Here is a 27,736-nt window from a genome sequence, read left to right as displayed (position 1 = left end):
GAGCCAACCAGCCAGGACCTAAGCATCCTGATTTTTAAAGGCTGTCTTGCTTTTCATGTTAAAATTCCCTGGTGAGGTCCAAAGAAAATGTATTTGCAGGCCAGATGTGGCCATGAGTTGGCTGTTTGTGACCTTCGTTTTAGAGTCCCCAGGAAACATCATAGAAAGGCTAAAAGATAATGATGAAATTCATTCTATTATTGAATCTGACATTTTATCATTCACATAAAGAGTAACTTTCTATTAACCCTAAACAACATCTGTCTCATTTAGAAATCCTCACTCTCTCCACTTCCGGACCTTTCTGTTTTCAGTCTTAATAGTTCTCTGCCAGGACACCCTTTGGATGTTGTCCCACGCATCTCTTTAAGTCCTACTGGTTACTGAAAACTTGATTTAACTGCTAGCTTCTGCATAAAACCTCCATGCAGTCCCGTACATAGAAAGATAATGGAAACTGTCCAATGTATGAGACCTGTACTGTGTCCATGACATCTCATCAGCCCTTTTTCAGCAGCCCCCCCCCCCCACCACCAAGAAGGACAATACAGTAACACTATCAGGATCCACTCCCAAAGAAGCAAAAGGCCTAGCCAGCAAGTTAAGAATAAAGTTCAAGGACACTCACCGCCAAACACATCTCCGTTCTGGTAGTTCTTCCCTTTCTGGGCTTCCTCTTCGTTTTGAACAGTGGCCACATGCTTGGCGGAGGCACAGCCCATAGTCTCATTCGCTCAGCTTCAGCCGGGCTGGACTGCAAATCATCTCTACAGACACGGGGACATTTTTCTTTTCTTTAACCACAAAGAAAATCGGCCTGCCTGCTGAGTCGGTCAAGATGGGCGCACCTGCAAGAAGCGAACGCTAGGTCAGAACGCGTAAAACAAAACTCGTGTCTGGGTGTCGTGGCCCCGCCGTGTGGTGGCACTGGCTGGCACTGCTCTCAAACCCTTGCATGGCCTCACTGTGCCGGGGCTGCGACGGGCCCCGCAGAACACAGTGCCACACGGGCCACCCCACCCGATCCCCACTCAGCAAGCAGGAGCAGGAGCCATGGCCCCTGTGCCACATGTGGCAGAACTTTTTGAGGAGATACAAAAAATATATATATTTATTCACATAGCTATCTGAGCCCTACTATATACTTGCCACACACATATGGGAGGAGCAGGTAAGTTTGCTAACAGGTCCGCAATATCACAAACCTTCAAATCACTCAGGATGCTGGACAGAGTTCCCCATCTCCCCCACCTGCCCCGCGGGCCTGGTCTGCTCAGCTCCTGAGCCTTTGCGGCAAGGAGGCGGCCTTCCTCCTCAGGCTGGACCAGGTATCGGCTACTTTACATATTTCTGGGGGGTTCTGTATTTCATTTTACCTGAGATGACACTGTTTTGGAGGACAAGGACTTAACACTTAATGTTTGCCCATTTTCTGCTGAATGTTTCAAGGATTGAGCAAATGCAGGAATGTGAAGGCAAGAAAGGCAGTTACATAGCTCCTTCAGAGCCTGGTGCCTTAACCTGACCTCCAATAAAGGCTGACAGTATTTATGGATAAACCACAAAGGAGAGAATTCCTTAGTTAAGTGAATTTACCTCCCCTGCCCCAGCCGAGGTCACGGCCCAAATTCTCAGGGTTTGCTCTGCTCAATCTGCTCATTTTGATTATTTTATTCTTTTATTTCCCTTATCCTTCTTCCATTCCTGTGGATGACTTACAGAGGTTGCCTTTGGACCATCGAGCCACTCTCCCCACCCATCCCACTGCAATACGGGCCCTCACCTCCTCACACCCAGGGCAGAGAAAGGAAGCGTCAGCCACTGCTCTTTCTCCACCAGCACCCTCCTACCAGGACTCTCCTCTCCCACTTGCAAAGAATTGATGTTTCCAGTCTCAAGAACAGAGCTACCAAAGCACAGCTGCAGACCTTCCCTCCCAACAAGATTGCTGCCCTCTAGCTCCACCTAAAACTGCAAGGCAATTCTCAATCAACCCAATAAATGAACTCAGATGCAAAGGTAATGATGTGCAATTAAGCCAAGCAAAGGCACATTTCAGCATTGACTCTATGGCTACACTAGCCATGTCTTTGCAGAGTTTTCAGACTATGTTCTATCACCGATTACATTAAGTCATTAACAGGAAGTACAAGGGTAGCTGGTGAGGTTTTACAAACACGGAAGATGTTCCCCTCTCCAGATTGGTTAATCTTATCGTTTTTCTACATTATTAGGTAACCTCGTCTTAACACATTTTCATGTTTTTGAAACTATGTGGAACATACCCATAATACCCATCCTCATTCTTATCATTATTTCACAGAAATGTCTTTAAGAAAACAGTATTTTGATTTGATGGTCTACTCCTCTTGGCCTATAAAGCTTAGGGGTATGATGGGGGAGATGTGCTCGCATTTACAAAGAAAAATCCACACACTACAGTGTGTAGTAAGGGCCATGACAGAGGTTTCACAAGAATCTATGACAATTCAAAACAGCAAATTAAATTACGATTTATTGGCAAAGTCAGGATTAAAAGAAGAAGTGGTATTTTAGGGTCTTAAAAGTTCAGTAGCAATTTGCCAGGCTGAGAGGACAGTGGCACCATCCAGATGTAAGCGACTGCCCAGGCTAAGATATAAACTAGAATGTAGAAGAGCGCAGCGTGTGTGCATGTGCATGAGTGTCGCGTGTGCTCATAAGGGTCAATACGGGGCAGAGCAGGGAGGAGGAGCACACTGCTGTGCTTTGTGGAGGGCCTGGAGGATAACTAACTTTATCCAACCTGAAGACGGACTACAAAATGTCATAAGATATACAGAGTCTTTCCCATTCCAAATGTTTGTATAATAAAACATGGGCTCTCTATTTCTTCCTTTATTTTTAGGATGATACTCTAGCCAACTGAGCCATCTGGCCAGTTCTTCCTTTATTTTTAAATATATCGGGGTGACACTGGTTAATAAAATAATATAGGCTTCCAGTGTACAATTCGATGACATGTCATCTGTGTACTGCACTGCGTGCCCATCACCCCAAAGTCAGATCTCCTTCTGTCACCTTACACTTTCTGATCCAAATTTGAGCATACTTTGAGAGATATTAAGTTAGTGGTATCAAAATCCATTCTGTCAATCTATCATAGTTTTCAAAGACACATCACTGAAATCTGAGACAAGACGAATGAAAGGAGGCGGACTCGGTTCTGCGGGTGGGAGAAGGGGACCTCCTCTCAGCAGGCAAAGGGTGGTTGTGAGTGCTGCTGGAACAGGTCTGCCTTCCCCGCCAGCACTTACCGGGGCAGCACCCCCTGCCCCAACTCCGCATCTCTAGCATCACCAGGTACAATCACAGGATCACACATGTGGGCTCCCAGAATGAATGCCTTTCTTTTACAAAAGGAGTGTGGGAAAAGCACCTCATACGTACACAGGGGGAAGCTTCATTTGCCTCCCTGTCTGCTGCTACCCCTTCAGAATAAACAAAGTGAAAATAGGAAGGAGGGTGGGAAACCCTAACAGAATTTCCAAACCTAAGGACAGTAACCCAGTGACAATTTACAGTCGTCTCTCTGGGATTCTCTCTTTCCTCCTCCTCACTGCAATTTCCTGTTACAGACTCATGCTGTCCAGGAAGTAAAATCAAGACTCCAAGACATCAATTATCCTTTGCTACCGACCCCTGAAAACAATGGTGTGGTGTTTTCAAGTTGTGTTTGTATCAAAAAATCTTACTTGAATTTAAAAGTTGAAATCACATGTTAATCCAATACACTGCAGTAAACTAACAAATATAAACCATAGAAGAATTTTAAAGGACTTCCCTATTATTCAGGCATAGAAGTGAGGGACATGTTAACAGGCAGATTAGACATGATTTACAATTCATAAAGCTGACCATGGATCACTGCAGAAAGTTTTTGACTATGTCACCTTCATTCTGCACATAAACAATTGTCCAATCATTCATATATTTCACCAACAGATTTTTATTGAAAATTACTAAGTGACAGACATGTGTTTGGTAGGTATTGAGTACACAGGGGTAAACAAGACAAGATAGGGTTTCTGCCTCAGCACCATAGAACACTGAACATTCAGGGAAAGGAACTCATTAGAAAGACCAGTTTCACAGCAATGTGGCGCCCCTACTGCAGGTTCAATATAGGATGGCAGGGGAGTTCACACCACAGACACCTGACTCAGTCTTGTAAGACAATAAAGGAGCTAAAAAAAAATCACTAAAACACCCCTGAACTGCGTCTTCTACAGCCTGATGCATGTCAAGGCTGAAAATTCTCTTACTTGAACTCAATCCAACCGAGACCTCAGATAGACCAGATCTTCAGAAAGGTACCCCTAATTACTGCTATAGTAATTTCCCTTTGGTTTGCACTGCCCTTCACATAAACCCTAGCAGCATCTTGTAGCTGCCATTTTTTGCATTAGCTTAGCTTGGCCTTTCTCTCCCAACCCCCACATGGTCTATTCATTTACCTCCTTGAAACCACACCACTTAGAGGTAATTCTGATGGTGCAAATGAGCATACAGAGACAGCCACAGTGAGCAGATCTGAGAATCCTGTTTTCACATATTGTTATTAACAGTATGCTGTTTCTGAAGTCACAGATCACAGCGTGAGAATTAAACCGAGACATCTCTTTGATGTTTGATGGAAGCTTCTAAAACCAACCTCACTGAGGATGATTTTTTTAAGCTAAAGAATCTATACGATAGGATCGTCAGCCCCTCTAAGACCATGGGGTCTAATTAATTGCCCACGACTTTGTGTAAAAGTCTCTCCAAATGGTCGTATGGCTACAGGACCTGTTGCATACAGTGAGAGATTGCGATCCCTATCCACAATGCTCTGAGCTAATTTAATTTAGTGTCAGGCCTTATTCATCTTGTAACTCAGAGTCTGTACCCTATTACAAGCCTCTCCCATTTCCCCCCACCTCCCAACCTCTTGCAGCCACGAGTCTACTCTCTGTTTATCCCGAGTTTTACTACTGTAATACCGTGCAACCATGCAGTATTTGTCTGTCTTTCTTTGGCTTTTTTATAACTTAACTTTATTCCCTGAAGTTTCCTCCATGTTTTGTAAATGATATTTTTTCTTTTTTTAAGGCTAAATAATATATCTATTTATCACCTTTGCTTGATCCATTCACCTGTTGACAGACATTTTTAGGTTGCTTCCAACCCTTGGCTATTGTGAAGGATGCCGCAATGAACACAGGGGTGCAGACAGCTCTTCAGAAAGGATAACCCTACCTTTGGATATATACCCAGCAGTGAAATTGCTGATGGCTTTTTTCTTTAACTGGGTGGTTTAAACTGGAAGCATAGTTTCATAAAAAAAAAACAAAAAAAACCCTACTTTTATAAAACTGGGAAGGAAAAAAATAAGCAATATTTGTTTTCAGAAAAAAGTCAAAGAGATAGCTGACCTTTTAAAAAAAAAGTCTGTGGGAAAATATTTATATTTACATAATGTGATGGATAATTTTCCACCAATTAGTCATGGATTTTTTTTCATTTTGAATAGAAAAGCCAAAAATACTATAAACAGTTTCCTTGTCAAGAAAGATACTTCTAAAACATGAATTAAAAGTGGTAAGCTCCAAAAAGAAACCTTAGGCCAGAAAGAATATGAATATCCCACATGCAGCTTAGAGGATTGGAGAGAAATCAAATTCTAATTGCAATGGGCACACTGAGAGCTATGAAGTCAGCAGTTAAGAAAACTACATTGCCACGTTATTAATAGATCAGGAGCAAATTGCCCCCTTTCTTCTTCTGATTAAAAAGGGAAACCAAGATAAGGCAACATCTAAAGCCTTTCTTTTATTGAAGAAAGAGCCAACATCTCAGCTCCGAATAGAAAAAAAAATTATGTATAAATAACTAATCAGTCTGTTTGCCCATCTGCTCTGCTTCCCGGTAATGAGTGTTAATACCGCAGCCCACTGCGGGGAAGAAGAAAGGCAGGCGGAACGTGATTCCTGGTTGTGAAGCTTCGGTATCCTCGGGCTACTGTTAACGCCGTTTTACATTCCATTGTGCGCGTTAAAAATAATGCATAGAGAGCTGTCACATTTGCCACGAGAGTAATCTGGGAAAGTCAAACCTTCCTGTTACAAGCAACTGCTGGCATCAGAGAGGATACTCATCCCTCGCCTCACACTCATTTGGTGGCATGACAGGCGACAATATGCGATTATCTCCTAAGAAACAGGAAGCTGGGCTTCTGCTGTCTTTCTGGGAAAACTCTCACTTCCACAAATAATGATTGTACGGAGGTGTCTCTCAGAAACAAGAAAACGTCTGGATTTTCTGCAGTGAGAGGTGAGGACGAGAAGGCAAGGTGACAAGTGGCAGTTGGACTTGAGTGGGAATGATCTCAGTTCACATTCCTGCCTTGGGACCAAGGCTGCTGGACTTGCTCTCTCTGACCCTTTCTCTCTGATTCTATGATCTACCTGAACATAGGCCCAAGTGATGCTAAGAATGGAACGACCACTTACAAAGAGGCCATTTCTTACCTGGAACCAATTTACTTACAAACTTTGTTTCAACTTTTACCCAGTTAGGACATACTTGCAAACAATTTTTTCCCCCAAAAGTTTCAGGAATCCCTGTGATATCTAAAGACTACCACAATTATGTTTCAGCCCAGGAGTGTTCAACAGTGTTAAAAGTGAAAAATAAAATAAAATAAACAAAGCTTAGATCTTCCCTTCCTCCTCTTTTCTGTCCACCTTTTTAATGAATGAAAATTAAATGAATTTTTAAAATATTTCATAGCCCTGCTGGTTGGCTCAGTGGTAGAGCATTGACCCGGTGTGTGGAAGTCCCAGGTTCAATGCCTGGTCAGGGCACACAGGAGAAGCAACCATCTGCTTCTCCCCCCCCCCCCCCCACTTTTCTCCCTCTTTCCCTCCTGCAGCCAGTGGATTGACTAGTTCAAACATTGGCTCTGGGCACTGAGAATAGCTCGGCTGATTTGAGCATCGGCCCCAGACAGGGTTTCCTGAGTGGTTCTTGGTTGGGGTGCATGTGGGAGTCGGTCTCTCTACCTCCCCTCCTCTCACTTAGTGTATATATACATTTCTTGGAAGAAACTAGTTACAAAAAGCTTGTGAAGTAATTGTTCTTCACAAGAGTGAAGAGCACTCATTTAAGAGTTCAGTGCCTCATCTTGCAACCAAAATCTCTACTCTTGTATTACCTGCATATGTGCTTGCACAGGTTTATGCATGGCTGACACTATTTCTGGGAAGGCAAAAAGGCAAACCACTCTGATTCAAGTCACCCACCCACACCAGCTGAACCTATTCAGAATTCTGCTGTTTCTAGATCTGCTCCTCAGTGATCAAGGCCAACGGCAGAGATTCCTGGGCCTTGGGTTCTCTGTCTTCTTTCTACTTCCAAGACTCAGAATAGCAAGGGTATTTTCAGGAAGTTGTCCACCTGTGTTAGTGGGGAACCTTCTGTATCATGACAACCATGACAGCGATCTCTTGATGGCAGTGCTGCTTGTTTACCATGTCACTTGGGACAAAACCATGTGATTTCTCTGTCAGTACCCTAATAATGACAGAAGTTCCCCTCTTTTTAAAAATTGTTTTGCAAATTCAGGTAGATAATGAAATGCTTTGGAAAGTGCTTACAAATGCAAGGCAATATTCTTCTGTGCATAATCTGCTACACCAGGTGCAGGGCATTGCCTTTCAAAGTCATGGCCTTTCGCAAACATTGGGTGGAATCAGTTTGCCTACAGGGCTCCTACAGGCAGCCCCAGTGAAAATAAGTGAAACAGATGGAAAGGGAAAAACAAAAATCAAGAAATGACAAGAAACTAAAAATAGAAAAAGTATGAATTCCTTTAAAAGCACAATCTGATTTTAATCTAAACAAATAAGTTATGATCCTTCCCAAATGGCCACTGAAGAACAGCCTGGGTGATCTGCGTGTTGAAATCTATTGTGAAGAACAGATATGCCTCCTGCCCTTGAAGGGCTAGCACTCAGGGCTAACAGATCATAAACAATAAAATAAAACAAAATCCCAATGACTAATGCATACTGCAGGGAAAGAAAGGAGTGGAGATGTTCTTGAAAGTCAGACTATTTCCAGTTAATTAAATTAGTGCTTGCCTCAGCTTTATTGTATGCAATGAGAGCTGCAGAACACCCAGCATAATGCGCTGGTCTTAGACCCTCAGTAAGCATTTACCGCTGAGGACAGCGAAACAGATGTCATGTCAACGCTGGCTGTTGATCGCCTTTAACATCGTAAAGTACAACCAAACTGCAGCTGGATTAACCCCTTGGAAATTAGACTGTCACTTTCACGGTGCCAAGGACAAGAGTCAGATGTCATTGACCTCTGTCTGATGTGCAGAGGAAAAGCACATATGATGTTTTCATCACTCAACTTCACACGAGACTGCTGGGCACCACGTTTTTTGTTCAGTTCTATCTCTAAACTTAATTCTGGCCTGGTTCATGTTTCAGCCTTAAGCTGATTATTAGGGTAGAAAAAAAAAAGAATATAACCAATAGACACAATAGATATGAATTAGCTAAATAATCAATTAGGAGCAAATATGAAAATCATTTGCAAAGAACAAGAAAAGTCTGCTTATACTTTATTTGAAGACTTTAGCATGAATATTTCAGTATGGATATATTTAATGGTCTCAGAATTATCTACTTTTAACCAAGTAATATAGTAACACTTGGAAAAGCTCTGAATCCTAGAAATTGAAAAACAGTGTTTTCCCTCCCAAATGAACCTTTCCTCCTTTTCCCCCTTTCCACTAAAATGAGTGGAATCACCCATGGGAGACTGGTGCAGACTGGTCTAAGATCTCTCTCTCTCTCTCTCTCTCTCTCTCTCTGTGCTCTGCCTCAGGCCACACTGCCCCAGGTCTGCGGGGAAGTCAGCAATGATCCTGTGACTGAGTGACCCCACCATAACCGCTGGACAGAGAGCTGCTGACTCAAATAAATGTCGCTAAAGGTAAGCCCCAGCTATCTGAAATTCTGTCTTCTAGAACATGCAAGTGCCAACCAGAACAGCCCATGATCTGGAAGTGCCCTAAAAACTTAGAGGAAGCAAACAGGTAACAACTTTTTGGCGGTGAAGGACTTAGTGTCTCTCTCACTCTCGTGCACACACACAGACACACACATGCCATACAAGATCAACAGAGGCAAAGGTTACATATGATATGTTGTGGTTTTGTGAGGGAAGGGAGTTCCGTGGCTTTGGGTAAGTTATAAACTTCACAGTACCCTGGGTCCTCATGTATAAGATGAGACAAGACCACATGAATTTTGAGAGGAGAAGATGAGATGATGTATGTAAAGTGCTTACAACGGTACCTGGCAATTAGAAAACAATTAATACACGATAGTAATTGCCATCATCATCACCATCATCATTATTATTTAATGGGATGGGGATGAAGTTTAAGAAGAAAGGGGCATAGGCAAACAGACTAGGAAGAAGAAATGGTAAGAGAGACGAGAGGTTAACTATGGTGCCTCAGTGGTTCTTAGGAACTGGACCAAAATAATCAGGCAGACCGAACTTTCTGTAGCAAAAGTTCATGGTCCATGCGTGGCTCCTGCAAAGAGAGCCCTGTGCAGTGCCTGTGTCCCTGTAGTGTTGGGACCAGGGAGGTCAGCCTCTGTGTGGCATATCCCAGGCCTCTGAAGGCAAAATGCACAAGTCGAAGGCCAGTCAACTCTCCCTAGCTTTGTCACAGCCTCAGTGAAAGTGCAGTTCACATCTTCCTGCTCGTACGTGTTCCTGTGTCTGTCTTCTCCACCAGCTCGATTTCCAAGGTCATGACCATACCCTCATTATGATTCTCTATATTCCTCCTGGCAAATATCAGGCACACAGTAGGTCTGCAATAGAGGTTGGGTGAATGAATTCTTTTTTTTTTTAATTTTTATTTATTTATTCATTTTAGAGAGGCGAGATAGAAGAAGAGAGAGAAGAGGGGAGGAGCAGGAAGCATCAACTCCCATATATCCCTTGACCAGGCAGGTCCAGGGTTTTGAACTGGCGATCTCAGTGTTTCCAGGTCAACGCTTTTATCTACTGCACCACCACAGGTCAGGCCTGAATGAATTCTTTTAGAAAACTCTTCTCATAAAGAACTATCAGTGGCTTTTAAGGAGGGGTACTTCTCTTTAGCCCTGTGTCCTAGGTCACATGACTTCTTTCATACCTCACCAACAACTACAAAGATGTTCATCTGAACCATCATAGATAATTTAAAATGATGTATATTATATACTCCCTAAAAAGCTAGAAAGGGAATAATATGTAATATTATACTAGTCTAATGCAATTTGGAAAGCTTTTGGCACTTAACACTATTGGCTCTAATCTGCCTCAGAAAATTACACTAATTATTTATTTCAACAATCATTTTTTAGGGAGGGGGGCTTATTTATCTCTCAACATTCCATTAGGGAACAAGAAATTCCAAAATGGGTAAAGTTAGCCAGACCTTGATGTACATTTCCTGACTTTCAGTTAGAATCTAGAGATGTTTAGCAGTGCTTCTAAAACTTACCCATCTGAATAATCAAGGTGTTTTTGATTTGGGGTTTTATGTTGGGTTTTTGGGGGGGTTAAATTTAAATCTTTGATCAGTTTTTTAAGACAGAAAAAATTTTAAGAATAATGTCCTTAGAAGACCAAACACAATTTAATTATAAATACCATTTTTTCAGATAGCACAAATCAATGCCCCTGCAGCCTACCGAGTTTACAAAAACAAAAGCCCAAAAAAGGCACCTCTGTGTTCACACTGCTCTCAAGAAATGCACACGACTTTCGGAAACTTCATTGATTTGGCAGAGCGAGGCCAAAAACACATTCTGTGAAATCATCTACTTAAAGAAAACAAAAGTAAGGATCTGAGGGAAGAGACCCAGGAGGACGAAGCAAAGTCAGCCTCTCCTTTCTAATGGACCGGGAGATGCTCTCCTGCCCCATGAGCTCACTTACAACTCTGCCTTCCCTCCTCACCCTCCTTCATCTCTGGGGTGATGGCTAGTGGGTTCTGAGATAACAAAAACATCAAAGGGAGAACAAGAAGCTCTTCCCTAGCCTTGATGCTCTTCTTCAGCCACTAAAAAGCTATTAAAGAACATTACAGGGTTACAGGTTATGAGCTAGTATGACCTCATATAAATGTTACCCAAAATTTGTAGTCTACTCTGAAATAATTATTTGAAGTCAGCCCAATGCTCCCCATTTGAAAGTAGCACAATTAGTGAACATGGCGTGTGTTCTTTCCTTCTCGTCCAGCAAAATGTACTTAGAGAATGAGCCCAGTGTGACAAGCTTGGAGGGGACTGGACCATGCACAGGAGAGACAGGACTGGGTCCCGCCAACAGGAGATCTCAGTTCTGCACCCAGATGTATTAGCCAGGCCCCCTTGGTCACATTTGGTCCTAGTCTGGCACACGGAAGTTGCAAGTCTGAATAGAGAACTAGACACAGGTCTTAACGATAAACCCTTTGCTTGGAGAAAGGTATGGCACAGAGTATCACATTTAGGATTTGACCACATTCTATTCTGCCCAGCTGTCATCTCTGTGGGATCTCCAGTGGGTGGCCCAGCTTTGGACCTGAATAGAACAAAGGCACACCCACAAGCTGCTCCATATGGCTGCATCTGGGAGAGCATTGGCCCACCGTCTCCCCTATTACATCACGGCCGTTACTACCCTAGGAAGGGAACTAACTGCTCCAATCTTCTAATTCCAAGATCTCCTTGAAAATCTAAAAGAATTTTTAGACTCCACATCAAACGCTGTATTTGTAGATTATTTTCTGGACCCGGCCTCTACACCTCTCACTTGTCCATCCATCGTTCTCCCCTTGGCCGTATTTCTTTTTGGGATTTTGCTTTTTTGGGACAAGAAAATCTCACAGGGCATTGGTCCTGTAGATATCAGGATGATCCTACTGGTAGTTTTAAAAGTATCAGAACATGATGACAATTGTTAGTAAAAAAAACTATACTTCTCATAACTTAGTAATAATCCCATTGATTTTCTACAACAAAGGCAAATTATAATTCTTTTTGCAGTGATTCTGTCAGGCCCTTCTCAAGGCCCCAAATCCTCCTGGACTCACTATTGTCTCTGGGGTCAAGTCCAAGATATGTGGGCTTTCAAGCTAGACTTGTCCTCAGGGACCACTGTGGTCAATATACTTAACGTTACAGATGAGAATACGGAAGGCCAGGGGTTTAGGTGACTTACTCAGAGTCCGCCAAGTCCCAGACCCACGGACCCCTTCACTGTCACCTCTCTCTACTGCTCTAAGGTAACTGGTATTCTCTTCATCACATCAGGTGGTGGCACAGGCACCCTGTTCCCTCAAGATTCCGCTCAGACACCCGCTCTCTATGGCTTTACTCTTCCAGGAAGAAGCCTTCACATCATTCTTTCCCTCCGTTCCCTTTCGCTCTTTCCTAAACTCTTACTTTCAGAGTCGGTTATTTGGTGTTTCTTAGACGGCTCTCTATAAATAGATACTAAGTGCTTTGAGGGAAGACACCATCTCCTGTATTTGTCCCCCCGACTGTGTTGGGTGCTAGGCAGAGAACAGGAACTCAATAAACCTCTCCAAAATGGTGAGCGGTGGGCTGGCTTGGTCTTCCTACCTCTGTGCCTGTTACCTGCCCTGTTCTCCTTTCTCACCTTCGCCTGGCTAACTTCTATTTCATGTGAGATGTCCCTTCCCAAAAGTCCCAGTGTACCCCATAATTCCCCTGCATAGTCCTCATAGAGTATAGGATTCTTAATTCCAATTGCCTGTCTGTTGCTTCCACAGGTCTGGAATATCAACTCCTTGAGAGACACAGATTATATGTTTCTTGTTCTTTATATCCCCAGCTTCTAACAGTGCTTAGTTCAATATATGTGCTCAAAAAAGAAAGATGGAAGAAAGGAAGGGAGGAAGGGAAGAAGGAAGGGAAGGAAGGAGGGAGGGAGGGAGGGAGGGAGGGAGGGAGGGAGGGAGGGAGGGAGGGAGGGAGGGAGGAAAAAAAAAAGTCTCCCAAAGAAAGTTTAAATTCCTTCTGATGGGAGTCGGGGCTTTCCCTCCCCCTCTCCAGTCTCATCCAGCTATTGACAGGCACTGCTCCAGCCCATCCAGTCTCCAGCTACTAACCCCGGAACGATGTTCATCTTCTAACCCTAGCCTTAGCTCAGTTTCACCTGACATAGGAAGCCCTGCCAATTCATCTCTGCCTGTTATTCAAATCTACCCATTCTGCAAGGTTCAGAACAGGTCTTATCACCTCTAAGAAACCTTGACCGCATGTGTGCACATGACCCATTCATCATCTATATAGTTGTTGTGATATTTCTTCAATTATTTTTCCCGGTCTAACCTGGCCTGTGGGAATCCCCCTCTTACTGAAGTCAGCATTTATTTTTCATCTAGGAAATAATTATATACACAGTCTTGGGACATCTCCCATACCATCGCTTTATATTATTGACTTGTGCACTTTTGTCTTGGTGTCCTAATTCATTTTTATTCCCAAGGCAAGTCATGCTTTCGGTGTCTTTGATCCTGTTCAATTCTTGGCACAAAGTAGGAGATTAATAAATATTTGTTACCCGACATGTTGGCTAAAAAACAAAAGCGTGCTGGTTGGAAGAACTAGGGACATGATGAAAAAGTAACTTTTTCCAGAAGTGCACTTGAAGATTTCAAATTATTATAGGCTGTTTAAGAGGTCAAATGTTGATAGTATAATTACAGCATAATTTGGTAAAATTACTCTCTGAATAAGATTATTTTTATAAAGAAACGTTTGTCCATACAATAAAAAAAACAACAACAACTATGAATAGAAGAGAAAACTAAGAAGAAAAGAAATAAAAAAGAGATAGAAAAACATATGCCCGAGTGACAGCTCCACCCCGGTACCTAAGGGGCTGTGTGTAGCTGCAACACCCACAACTGCATCAGTTAACTTATTACAAGGTCAAGTTCACGGCTGACGTACCATCATGGCTTAGAAAGGGCTGCCTAACAACTCCCTGCCCGTAAACAAAACAATTCTCCCAGTATTGCAAGGGGAGGAGGGGAGGGAGTCCATCTCTTTTTCCTGGTTTGCCAAAAACATTTCCTTATAATTATATTTTTTTGATGTACTGTGTCTAACTATTTCATTTTATTTATTTTATATCTCACCATGCTCCTCCCAAAAATATGTCATACAGCTGCTTTCAATGATAAATACAAGTTTGGAACACAAATGAGTGTTCAGGATTTAAAAATTCAGAGTTCGGCAACCTAGCTACAGAAAGCCAAGACCACTGAATCTGTCCCCTGCACTGCCGCACGCCCACATCCCCCCCAGGACATGGGCCTGCAAACTCGCTGCTCAAATCAGGTTTGGCTGATCACAGATCGATACTGGTCAGCAAGGGAACATCACAAAACACAGGAGCCTTCTGGCTGGGCTCCAACAGCCTGAGTGTCAAGGAATATAAATAGGAAGTGTACACATTACTAGGGACCAGAGCCCATAAAGTGGCCAGTTAAGATTCAGCCCTGGAAAACCCAAATTAGCTAGCATCTATCACCTGCTAACAAGCAACACCTCGTATACATTTTCTATACTCCAAGCTGAACACAGGGTTTCAGTGGAACAAGCAAACGCACCCATTACTGGGGAGCATTCTGCCAGACGAAGATGGCAAGAGGGAAAGAAAGAGACACTTTAATGTTTTATTTTAATGAATTAGTGAAAGCTGAATTCTCATCTCCAAGACAAATGATGTGAACTAAATGAAGACTCCTTTGAGGATAAGACTCATTTCTGCCTCCCTGCTGTGCGGGTGGCTGGCCATCATCTCACCCACCTTGCTTTAATGGACCTAAGTTTCTGGGCCATTTGTAGTGAAAGTTCCTTCATTTCTTAAAAAGCATATATATATATATATATATATATATATATATATATACACATACATACACACACACACACACACACACACATATATATATGTATATGTATATATATGTATATATTTTTTTTATTGGTTGCCCTTCCCTACCCTACAGTGAAGGTCATGATATAGGAAAACAACATAACGATATGGGTGTGTTTTTTTTTAAATCAACCCTTCCAGCAGTGGCAAAAATAAATGAAACGTGAGAGGCTGTTTATTTGTATGTCAAAGAGAAAGTGAAATTCTCTATAGGGTGACATGATCATTTGTTTTCCCCAATGAAGTAAACAAATCAAATACAAATAAAACAGGAGCCTTCCCCTTCATCAGTCATAGTGTAATGGGCTCTTGCTGGATTAACCAGTCTCTTTCCTTGTTAGACTCCTCCCCCAAAATAAAACAGATGTACAATGACATCAGCAAAACAGCCAAAGATCATCAATCTACGAGGCAGGAAGTGCAGCAGCCAGACTTGCATCGTTTTTAAACATTAGCTGACTCCTCGCTGGTGGCTCTGGCTTTGTTGTGCAGGAAACGGGCTCACCAACGAGACCTGTCTTTGGGTAGCAGCAGTGCTCTAGGACATGGGGAACCAAACCTGCCAAAGCTCTCCGGATCAGGTGGCTTAAGGAACAAACTGTACACCCAATGAATCCAATGAGAAGTACCCAGGGGTGCTCCTCTCCCCTCCAACCAACCACCCGTTTATTAGAAGCTGGACACCCATAGCATTCTGTCAAGAAGACCAAAGACAGACTGTGTAAGGCATCAGGGAGCCCTGCCCACTGGCACTAGCAGAGTCCAGTAGGAGAACAGAGCTACCCTGCCGCTTACAAGAAATAAGCCCATTCAAGCTCCGGTTGGCTGAGTGCTCTGAGGTCCTAAGCAAGAAGCCTGGCCACACAATGAATGACATGGGTGCGGGTGCTCTCGGGTCCTGGGAGGGGGACAGGTGCTGGCAATGAAACTGCCACCTCTCCAGTGATGCTCAGAGGATGGCAGGCACGGGAGCGTCAGCATGTTCTGTAGAGAAAGCAGACACATGGTAGACAGGAAAAATAGAGACAAGGAAGGACGCCTGTCCTCAATGTTCAACAGTGACAGAGAGCTAGGGAATTCAGCGCATCCGAGGAACAAAGACAAGGGCTGTTTCCATACCCTTTCCCGTTTGCCAAGCCTTTCACTCACACCACACGGGCTCTGTCATCTGCCTGGGTCTTCACGCATGAGCCAGATGACCAGTGACAGCACAATGCTAGAGGTCGGTCAAGTTAATCAGATGGGGGATGCCCCTGGAGAGATGATAATGGGGAAATGCCACCTTCAGAAATAGGGAGAGTCACCCCGTTCACATTTCTTTTGCCTGAGAGTCATAGGATTTTACTGAACAACAACAACAAAACCAGTAAGCGCATCAGAGCATACCTGAAGGTATTCACTACACACCTCCAACCTTAGTACCACTTGCTGGCACACCCAAAACTCCATTTTCTGTTGACTGTCTACTGCAGCTGCCTTCTACCTGGCATGCAGACGTCCACCAGGGGACCCCGTGTCTCCTGCCAATGGTGTCGTTGCTGGAAGGAGCCGAGTGGACTCTGGGGAGTGGGGCCTCACTGCGTGACATTCTCCTGCCTCGTGCTGGCTCCCCCACCCCTAAGCCGTTCCTAGCACTACCTTCCAATGCGATTTTGAGTTAAATCTGTAGCGAAGATGTCTAGAGAAATGCAGGGCTGGTTTCCAGCCCACCAGAGAGGAAATGTGATTTTCTCCCGGGGCGCTAGTTCGCTGGGCTTTCTTGGCTGTGGGAGGGGGCTGCATGTGGAGACCCAGCATGGAAAAGCCTAGAAGAACAACAAAAGAGCAGAGAGAAATGGGGTGTAAGGAAAAGACAGGCTGAGCGGCTGGGGGCGGTGGGGGGAGGAACATGGAAGCAGCCGGAGAAAAAATGCAAGAAATAAAAATCCAAGAGGAGGGAAGGGGGGAGCTTTTATGAGTGCTTTCCCTGGCAGGTCACCCCAACCTCTCAGCTGCTCAAAGCCTAAAATTTCAGAAAGCCTTTTGTGATCCGCCCCACCGCCCGCACTCTGCCCACACTAGCATGCTCACTGCCGGCTTGCTTAGTGTCTGTCTCCAGAACCAGGCCCTGAGTGACAAATACAGGGACTCTCTTATTCACTTAAAAAATAAAAATCTGCCCCCAATTCCTAGCAAAGTGACGGATGCGTAGAAAGGTGTGCAGCGCATGTTTGCCAAATACCATGGGTCTTGAAAAGGAAGAAGGTGTTACTCAATGGATACCGACCCTAACTCTTCCAGGGCAGCTTCGGGATCTTAAACCGACAGCACAACAAACAGTCATAAAATCCTTTAATACGAGAGGCAAGTCATTCGGTCACTGGGACAGAAACCAGGAAAGCTGCGTGCAGGTTCCTTCAATATCTCACGAGGCCAAATCAGGCACTTCAGACCTGGCACCGATCCCGACGGGCCCAGACTTAACAGTTTGTACGCTCTGATCTACAAGTGTTAAGGCAAACCTTAAAAGAGGCGGACTTACCCTTGCCCGTCTCCAGGAACAACCTGGATGTTGGGAAAATAAAGCCCGTTCTGTTAGAGTGATGAACTTCTTAAATATCAGGTTATTTACTAAATAAATTACTTCCCAGACCACCTGCTAATCCTCTTTTCCAGGGAAGAGAGTGGAAGCTGACATGAAAAGTGAGGACCCTGGGAAAGTCTCTCCAATAGTAACATTTCTAAGAAAGAAATCAAGATTCAGAAACAAAAGTACTTCATAACAAACAACACAAGGTGACATCCACTGAAGGCAGCGAAGTAATGCTTAAATTAATATAATTTCTACTAAGATATTCCTTTTTTTAAAATATATACTTAGCTTTATTCAAGGAATGGAAAAACATTTGATAGCATTACCTCTAAAACGAAGAAACTTGATAAAAATACAAATACTATGCCGATTCCTATTTATTTAAGTTTGCCACAAACTCGTTTAGGCATGAGTTTATTTCTTACTGTCTTTGAAGTTCATTTGTTTCCTGAAGCAAATTTTTTTTTAATTTTTTAATTTTTATTTATTTATTCATTTATTTTAGAGAGGAGAGAGAGAATGAGAGAGAGAGAGAGAGAGAGAGAGAGAGAGAGAGAGAGAGAAAGGGGGGAGAAGCAGGAAGCATCAACTCCCATATATGCCTTGACCGGGCAAGCCCAGGGTTTTGAAGCGGTGACCTCAGTGTTCCAGGTCAACGCTTTATCCACTGCGCCACCACAGGTCAGGCCTGAAGCAAATTTTAATGCCCCTTAAACTCCAAAGTTAGTCTAAGTTCAATTCTTTCCATGGCATACATTTAGAAATGAATGAATTTCATTTGTTATGTTATTTCTCATGTTATGTTATTCATATGTTATGTTATTTCTCATAACTTTGTTATGAGAAAATTTTCAACCTCTTGTGATAACTTGCACCAAGCCAGATTGTTGTAAAAGTCAGAGATGGTGTAAATAAATGAAGACGTTGAGCTGAAACACTTTCAGGGTATTACTTCAAGTTATAGCGAAGTCAAAACCATACCCATTTACTACTCAGTACACGCATGCCAAGCATAATATATAGCTTCTTACTGCTGCAAATAGTCTAGCTCGAGCAGTACATATGTTAACTCCTCTAGAGAAGGTTCCTTTTACTTGTTTCCCCAATGCGACCCAGCACAGACTAATGAATGCCTAGGAGGTTGTAAAAAACCTTCCCCTAGTATCAATCTTTAGTTAAACTCCCCAGCAGAAGCAAATATTAGCAGAAGAAGGACAAAAGGACAAACACCAATAGAACAATCTGTACTCTACGCCACAAAACAGTAATACTTCCTCTACCGGGATCACTTGTCGGGCCTTCAAATACCTGGCCCCCAAGCAAAGCTCGTGAGGGCAGGACCAGAGCCCCCTGGGCCATGCGTAGGACACTCAGCACCACCTACAGAGGCCTAATTGCGCAGTTCAGAACCTAAGCCTTGCAGTCAAACAGACCGGGAAGACTCAGGCTCTGCTACTTACCTACTACCTCGAAGGCCCAGGCAAAGTTCATCTCTAACCTCAGTTCCTCTTCCATAAAAGGCTATGATACCATTTACTTTACAGGAAAGTTCTGAGCTTTTGAAGCGAAGTCTACAAAGCAACTTCCATGATCCCAGCACGGAGTAGAAGTTAGCTATCTCATAAATAAATGAATATGTATCAGGAAGTACATATGCCTTTAAAAGATTTAAAAAAAAAAAAGTCTATTATTGCCTAAATGATCTTTACACTAAGCTTCACTACCATACAAAAGCCTCGGGACACTCAAAGTTGATGCAATCATAACTCCCTTTATCTGTGTTATAGCCTATGACAAATCAGATTGAGAATGCAGGAAGCAGGCACACTGACAGCTGGCAAGACACACAGCAAGAGGCACAAAGGAGCCGTGAGCGGACGGAGGAGTCTGGAGGGTCTGCGCAGCGCAGTGCAGTGACAGCAGCTTTCAGCTGACTGAGCCCCTAAACCCGTGTTCACATGACTGATCGCCAAGAGGTCAGAGTGCCTGCGGCAGACTGATTCCACTCCAGAAGACCAGAGATAAAAATCTATGTAAAAAATTTACATATATATATGTGTGTGTGTGTGTGTGTATATATAATATATATATATTATATATATATAGGTTTTCCCAAATAACTTAACTTTATTTTTTAATTGACTTTATTGAGGTGACACTGGTTAACGTAAGTATACAGGTTTCAGGTGCCCAATTCTACTGCACATCTCTGTACACTGAAAAAACGTTTCTATCCACCTAGTTAGCCTCTATTCCCTGCAGCTGGAATCCACATGTGTTCTCATTGGGTTCTCATAGCGTCTTGCTTGCTTCTCCTCTCCAGAGCCCCTCACAGTCTAATTGGTGTGAGTCTATGCATGGGTAGAGCATCAGTACCTTGAAAGCAGGTAACCTGCTTTATTCCGCTTTGCTCAATAAGTATTTGTTGACTATACCAATTTCCCTTTCAAGATGACAGATGCAATTCTAGTCACTTCTATGTCCCCCAACAAGTTCTTTCCTATGAGTAAGAATTAAGTTCGGAATACTCTCTAAATGTCTTCACAGTTTACTACTTCTGCAGCGACACCATCTTCCACTGGAGCTTTTATTTACAACTCTAAAGTATGGGGGGCAGTGTTATCATAATTATAAGGCAAGGGATGGCGTCACACCAAATGAAATGGTCACCATCACCTTCTCTGGGAAGCTTCCCCAGATAATTTCTGCCTGGTTTTATCTTCTCTCGCTCCCCAAATGCTCAAACATTCATTCACTTTGTTCAGTAAACATTTATTCTGCCGTGGGCCAGCACCAGACTAGGCACACCTCGACATATACAAGTATACAAATAAAAGTATACTGCTCACAAAAGTTAGGGGATATTTCAAAATGAATATGAAGCTATAAAATATCCCCTAATTTTTGTGAGCAGTATATTTGTCTCCAATGGAGTGATTGTTAGGGTGCAAAAGATGAGCAAGTAAAAAACTGCATAGAGCCAGCACAGGACCAAAGAGAGGAGATGACATCGCAGAGTGTGCCTGGATGGCCTCAAGGACGACTGTGCAGAAGGGAGGGTCTGAGTTGACACTTGGAGAATTTTAACATGAAAAATATAAAATGTGGGACTTGGGCTATCATACTTGTTTCTAAAGAAGAAAAAAGGGAATATCTTTATTGCGAAAGAATGTAAACACTGAAGATCCTCAAGTTTCTATCTTAGAAGTAAACACTCTGTATTGCCTTTAGCTATGATAAGGAGATTACCTAATTTGATTAATCAAAGAGAAAGTTAAATTTAAGCAGGAGGCAATAAGGAGATCAGGTGTCATTCTGACAACTCACAGCAAGTAAGAACCAGGTTCAAGTATCTATATTTATATCATCTTTATCTATCTATATATATCTATCATCTATATCTATATCATCTATATCTATATATCTATATCTTTATCATCTATTTATATCTCTATCTATCTATCTATACACAGAGAGAATTATGCAGTTTCTTGATGTGTTTTCAGAGACTATTAAAAAGCTAGAAAGTATCTGGCACTCACTGTCCCTTAATCCCTGAAGTTTCACAATGAAAACTAACAGCTATTTCTTGACGAACAAGTCAAACACGGCAATTATAAACAAATAACCTAATGAAAAACCAGTTTGGGTTGAGCTTTCCTCTGAGATTAAAACCCAACATAGGTGACAGAGTCAGGCAAAGTCAAGGAAGGCTTCAGCATGAGAGAGGACGTTAACATCAGTGTGTTCAGCTAACGAAGGAGAAGACAAAACACTGAAACACCGGTCAATGTTTACCCGGGGTTATTTCCTTTAGGAAAATGAAACATGAGTTTTCTGAGAAAGGCAGATCTAGTAAAAATGTGGCACTACACCATTTATTAGTCAACACTTTAAAATTTTATAGAAAGCAAAGAAGGGATCGCAAAACCGAAGCAAAACAACATCAGACACACTGGTTTCTGCTCTACTGCACCCGAGGCAATGGTGCATTTACCTGGGGCTTCACGTAGATGTCAGTCAATACAGAGTTCTTCCTTCTGCTCCTAGCATCTCGGGAGAAGGGACTGGGCTCAGTTCTGCAAGAGAAGCTTGGCTATAACACAACTCTGGCTTCCTATCCCCACAGTGCTGTGGGCTGTGGTCCTCGCCACGTAGAGACATTTCCTAGTGTGCTGCCCAGCCCTAAGATTTTTTTTCTAGAAACAGGTTGTGCCTCCTTATCGGTCAGCTTATTCACCATTTAGGAAGGAAGTGATCCTGGCTGCATGGAGCCCAGTGGCCTCTGAATGCAGCAATCCTCCCAGTAAAGGATGCCTTCCTTTGACATGAAGTGTCCCTTCCCGCTCATGAGGCCAGTGAAAGCTTTTATGGCACAAACAGTGAAAGTGACTGTTGGGCAGATAAAATGTATTATGCTCACTTTGTTAAAGATTACGCTGCCCACGAGGAGGCCGTCACCCAGGTGATATTAATGTGTGTTGAGAATCCTTGTAGCCTGGGGCTTGGTTTTGGGATTAAGCCTTTCCCACCCTTTTTGATGTGGGGTGGTACAATCCAATCATGCCTAAGAGAAGTGACTTTGTATTAGGGACTTCCCTACTTTGTATATTGGATTAGAGGTTGTGAAGCTACAATATAAAATGGGGGCAGAACAGAGTTTGTGCTCTTGGTTCCTGAGATTATCATTAGAAGAGAGAGCAGAGGAGAGCAGAGTAAAGCCATGTGGAGGAGGCCAGGAGAAGCAGCCAAGATGGTGGAGTGCTGAGTGAGATGCCAGTTTGTGTAGAGTTTGTATTTGGGATAAGGAAGGAGATGGGGAACAGAGGTGAATAAGTCTGGTGAGCTAGAAACCTTTGATTCTAGGAAACTCGGATAAGTCAGTGGCTTTGTGAGCACTGAATGTGACTGGGTTTTGGAGCCCAGTGTGTTTTTTACTTGCCCACCGGGTGCAAGCTAGAATTAAAGACTATGGCCCATCAGTTTTTGGCTCCGCTGTTTCTTTACCGACTGTCCAAATCCAATGTGAACCTGCATGGGCCAGAAGGCTGCTTTGATAGTGGTGGCCCTGGCCGTGGCTTCTGGCTTTACAGTGACACAAAGCTACCAAACTTTTAAAGGCTTTAAAAACTGCCCATCGTATAGAGCAATTTATAATAACACTATGCTGGGCCATAAGAAAGACAGGAGCTCAGGAGGGGCCAGGCAGAGTGAGATTAAGCAAGCGAGATAACAGATTCTGCTCCTATCCCTATAACCTGAACAATGTCGTTGATGTGGTGTGACACCATCAATAAAGCGATTCACAGAGTTTCTTTGTGTTCTTTAGCTACAGAAAGGTCAACCAGTTTTCTCTGATTCATCAGCCACATGGACGCGCCATGAAAAGGTATACAAATCACAGCCTTCCGATGTGCTCACAATGCACGTGGTGGTTACACCCCTCTCTTGCCACTGGGCCACGTTGGGGTCAGCTGATGTTATGTGAGGCAAGTGTGTCCTTATTTTACAAGCAGAAAAACACAGAGCGTACTTTGGGGGCAACCCTTAATTCTTCTCTTTCAGACAAACAACATTGTCTGATGACCCGCGTCCTGTGGCAACCCCACCAGGAAATGAGGAGTGTGGTTTCCTTTCAGGCAGATAAGAGACCTGGTCTCACACCCATACTTGCAAAGAAGGGGAGTTTTGCTTTGTTCTATGCTTTGGGGACTCTAAGCAAATCTTGTACAAAGGAATAAGCTCTTCATAGGAGACATGGTGGAAATACCCTCACTCCCACCAACCAAGCCTTCTATCTTGTCAACAAGGAATAAGCTCTCCCCAAGAAGCGCTCTAGAAAACTTTCATCAGGAATATATCCACACTGCACATGCGCATGTCTAACAGGAGTTGAAGAAGCGCTGCACACACCACCCGGGAAATTTCATTTGCGTAGCTGACTTTGTGACTTCAGATTTCAACGCTCAAGGCAAAGCAAAAGATTACTTGGGGATTGATTAGCACTTTCATTCATCTCCAATAACAAACTAACACTAATATTTATTCCTGAAAACAAAATTATTTATAGAGGATGTAATTACTCAATGGAATATCTGTTTATGAAGTTCATAAACATGGAAAACTTGAGCTTTCAGATGCTTATAATTCACTAATGCCCTTTTTGTGAACTTGTAACAGATGAGGCCACCAGTGTGTAAAATACTCATTTGGGGGGGATTCTGTTGCTTTTAGTCATTTTTTTTTGAGCATGACTGAGTTTTAGAGAAGTGTGTGTGCGTGCGTGTGTGTGTGTGTGTGTGTGTATGTGTGTGTGTAGAATTCTTTAGAGCCACAAAGCAGAATATTGCAATTGTTGTTGGGCAGATTGAGATTAAAACCAATGTTCCAAACTTTGGTAAAACTATAAAATGTTTAAAAGAACAGGAACAGCAATTGGTTTTTTATGTGGTTCTTTTTTTCCCTTCAAATCCTAGCTTTAATAAGCAATTTTTATGTTGATGAATTCAGAGGTTCAATATTTTGGCACCAATACTTCCTAGGGGAGGCTGAGTTCTTTCAGGAGACATAAAAGTGGGATTTAAAAAAAAAATGGGGCTGACACATCATGCTTATCTGCTATGGGAAAGAAATAAGGTTGAAGAACAGGAGAAAGCACAGCATAAAAGACAGTGGCTAGGGAGAAAAGAAGCAGAAGAATATACACAGCAATGGTGTGTGTGTATGTGTGTGTGTGTGACAGAGACAGAGAGAAAGAGACAGAGAAAGGGACAGATAGGGACAGATAGACATAAAGGGAGAAAGATGAGAGCATCAATTCTTTGTTGTGACTCCCTAATCTCCTAATTTGTTCATTAATTGCTTTTTCATATGTGCCTTGACCAGGGGGCTACAGCAAAGTGAGTGACCCCTTGCTCAAGCCAGCGACCTTGGGCTCAAGCCAGCAACCACGGCTCAAGTTGGCAACCCTGGGCTCAAGCTGGTGAGCTATGCTCAAGCCAGATGAGCCTGCGCTCAAGTCGGCGACCTCGGGGTTTTGAACCTGGGTCCTCCACGTCCCAGCCTGATGCTCTATCCATTGTGTCACCACCTGGTCAGGCTGGCGTGCCCTACTCTTAAAGCACCGGGCTCTAGGACCACCTCCAGCAGCCCCTGGCGCCTCTCCATAGGCTCAAGGTAATAACGGACACCCGCCACAAGGATCCTAAAGGCATCAAGAAGACTGCACATGCCTGATCTGTGGTGGCGCAGTGGGTAAAGCGTCGACCTGGAAATGCTGAGGTCGCCGGTTCGAAACCCTGGGCTTGCCTGCTCAAGGCACATATGGGAGTTGATGCTTCCAGCTCCTCCCACCTTCTCTCTCTGTCTCTCCCTCTCCTCTCTAAAATGAATAAATAAAAAATTTTAAAAAAGACTACACTATTTTGCATTTCCTTTGATAAAAAGTGTGAAGCATTTCCTAAATTTTAAAGTCTATCATTAAATTTTCAGAATTAAAAATTCTGTCTGTGCTTAAAGAGTTAATTTTCCAAGAAAATTCACTAAAAAGGCATCTCTACTACATCACTCATATGGGTAACTGTTTTGTCTACTTATTATTTGTCTATTTACTATTTGTAAACACAGAGCCCATATCCTGCAACGGAAATATTTAGCCAATAATAGAACACTGATGTAATTATGATGGTAAAGCAGCACTAAAGAGAGCCAAGGTTCTGTATACCCTTTTAATTAATCTTCACCATTATCCCCATATGACATTTTTTCCCTAGGGACCAAAACTTCCACCTTATAAAATGCACCTATAAGAAACACCAGGCTCCATTAACTGATGCCCCCTAAGGCACATATTCGTTCTATCAACTGGCCCTCCCAGTAAACCTGTCTCGCTGTCTGTGACTTTTCTCCTGCCCCTGCTTCAAAAAGACGAACTGTATTTCAACATCTATAGCAAGGTCATTCCGGCTCATCGTGTGCTCCTGTGCACTACAATTACTCTGCCATTAGAAACAAACGCCAGGTCTAAAAATAAAGCATGCTTTAATTCAAAGTGCAGTAGTACCAGATTTTAGAAAATGAGGGCTCAGTTAAATTAATAGGTCTTTCATCATAAAAGTTCATATGCAAAAAACTTTCATCTGAAAACCTGTTTTTAATATATTTATACACACGTTTGGTGAGTTGACTCAATTAGGATGAATGGACAAGTTAAAAATCCAGGAGTGCTTCCCAGAGGCCAGTCCAGAGACCAGTGACAGTCCTGTGGGAAGTGCAGAAATTAAGGGCAACCTGTCAAAATTTCCATAAAATTTTATTCAACAATCATGGGCTGGCTCAAACGTTACCTCTGCTAGGAGGTCTTTCTGCACCCATGGAAGTACTAATCCACCATCTCACTACTGTCCCTTATTGAGTCACACATAACATTACAATCCAAATCACGCAACACACAAACAAGCACTATATTCACACACAGGAGAGAAGGAATCGTCTTTGCTTGTAAGAGCTCGCGCTTTACCTCTCTAGGCAGGGACGGTGTGTTCTTGGCATGAACTCTACTGGGTGTTTATTGTGTTTGCCACACGCTTGAATGAAGCACTTCCCTAATCTTCCTCCTAACAACCTTGGGAGGTGATTAAGAAAGATAAATATTATATACTCTTCTTTTAGCTTGTATATCGTTCCCTTATTTTTACATGAGGAAATTGGTTCAAAGGTAACGTGATTTCCCCAGAGTCCCTCAGCTAGTAGGTAGGCACCTGGACTCCAGTCCGCTTTGAGGGGAGATGAGGGAGAGGACCGACGGACAGAGGAAAAAGGTTCAAAAGCCTCATGTGCAGAGGCTGACGACTGAGCACTGGGGCATTTTTCCAGGACTGTCCTCCTGGGGAGGCAGCTCCCCCCTCCCCAGTACAGGTTAAACAAACTGGGATGAAAGGCAAAGGCAGTAGGGAGCACTCCCCCCACACCTGCCCGAAGGCAAGAAATTTTTAACTGAAAGAATTTTCAATTACCAGCTCACTCTAAAAGCAGTGGTTTTCTTCGAATCCCGATGGATAATGCTGTCCATACACAGCCTAACCACTGATTGGCCTCCTCCCCCCCGTGCCAGGCAAGACAGAAGGCTCTAGATGCAGTGGAACCCAGTGTCCTTTAGGCTCTGTTTGACTTCAGGGGCTGATGCCCCCTTTCGGGGTCTCCAGTCCAACGAGAGCCCAGTCTTGCCCCACCGTCCCTTCTGCAGCTCTAGAAAAGGAGCTAGTGAAAGGGACATGATGCAGTCAAGTCATAGGACCTTAAATACTGTCCCTCCGGGGACAAACAGGGGTTTGGGAAGGAGGGGTCTGGACCCCAGACAAATAAATCACCAACCATGTAAACAGCAAGGATAATAACTTGGGGTGAAGAACTCGCCCAATGCCCCTTTAACAAAACCAATTTGGCAAATCATCTCTTACAGCTACTGCGTTTATAAAAGATTTTTGCTTTGAGGTCTCCAGGAGCCCTCCGCAGGAGACATGTTCACAATGATTGCTACTGAAGATGGAACTGCCTTCCAGAAGAGAAGGGAAGAAAGGTAACAAGGTATTTATCGACTTGCTAGCCGGGGAGTACAAAATCCGGCATCCAGGGGCACACAACATTTTGGATTTCAAAACCAGATAACTATTCACATCAAAATAGCTACTGCACTCCTCGTTCCAAAAACACTGAAAAGCAGGTTAGGTAAGATCTAACATTACTTATAAATAATCTTACCTGGAGCGACTTAACGCGGGGCACACAGGAACAGCCCACAGTAATAAAATAAATTTGCACGTGAGGAGAAAAAAATGCTAGAACGCTGATTAAGGATTTAGCACCTAAATCTCAGGGATGATCTTGCAAGCAGGGGAACTCTGGTCAGAAAAATACACAGTCAGATTCTTTATTTAGCTGCTTTGTTCGTGGTTTACTCCAAATTCGAAGCCCAGCCTATCACTATTGTTATTACAAGCCTCAAACTGTAGAGCTTCACATACAGTTAGACAGAATGGGAGAACAGGGCAGAGATAAAACAAATTAAGATGTCACATTTAGCGTTCAATTATTTAACGTGTCCATGAT

General features: G+C 43.1%; 1 protein-coding gene across 1 annotated transcript in view; it reads right to left on the bottom strand.

Moving 5' to 3' along the window:
- The window catches only part of C2H1orf21 (chromosome 2 C1orf21 homolog), a 206,850-nt gene that overhangs the window by 133,622 nt on the left and 45,492 nt on the right, over nt 1-27,736 (bottom strand). The window contains exon 2 of the mRNA XM_066361712.1: nt 629-848. Within this exon, the coding sequence (XP_066217809.1) occupies nt 629-722 (94 nt within the window). The 5' untranslated portion in view covers nt 723-848. The remainder of the gene's footprint in view (nt 1-628; nt 849-27,736) is intronic.

This window comes from Saccopteryx leptura, chromosome 2 (assembly GCF_036850995.1).
Source record: "Saccopteryx leptura isolate mSacLep1 chromosome 2, mSacLep1_pri_phased_curated, whole genome shotgun sequence".
In the NCBI taxonomy this organism is placed as follows: Eukaryota; Metazoa; Chordata; class Mammalia; order Chiroptera; family Emballonuridae; genus Saccopteryx; species Saccopteryx leptura.
The sequence above is the reverse complement of the archived record's forward strand: the minus strand, read 5'-3'. Positions and strand labels throughout refer to the sequence as shown.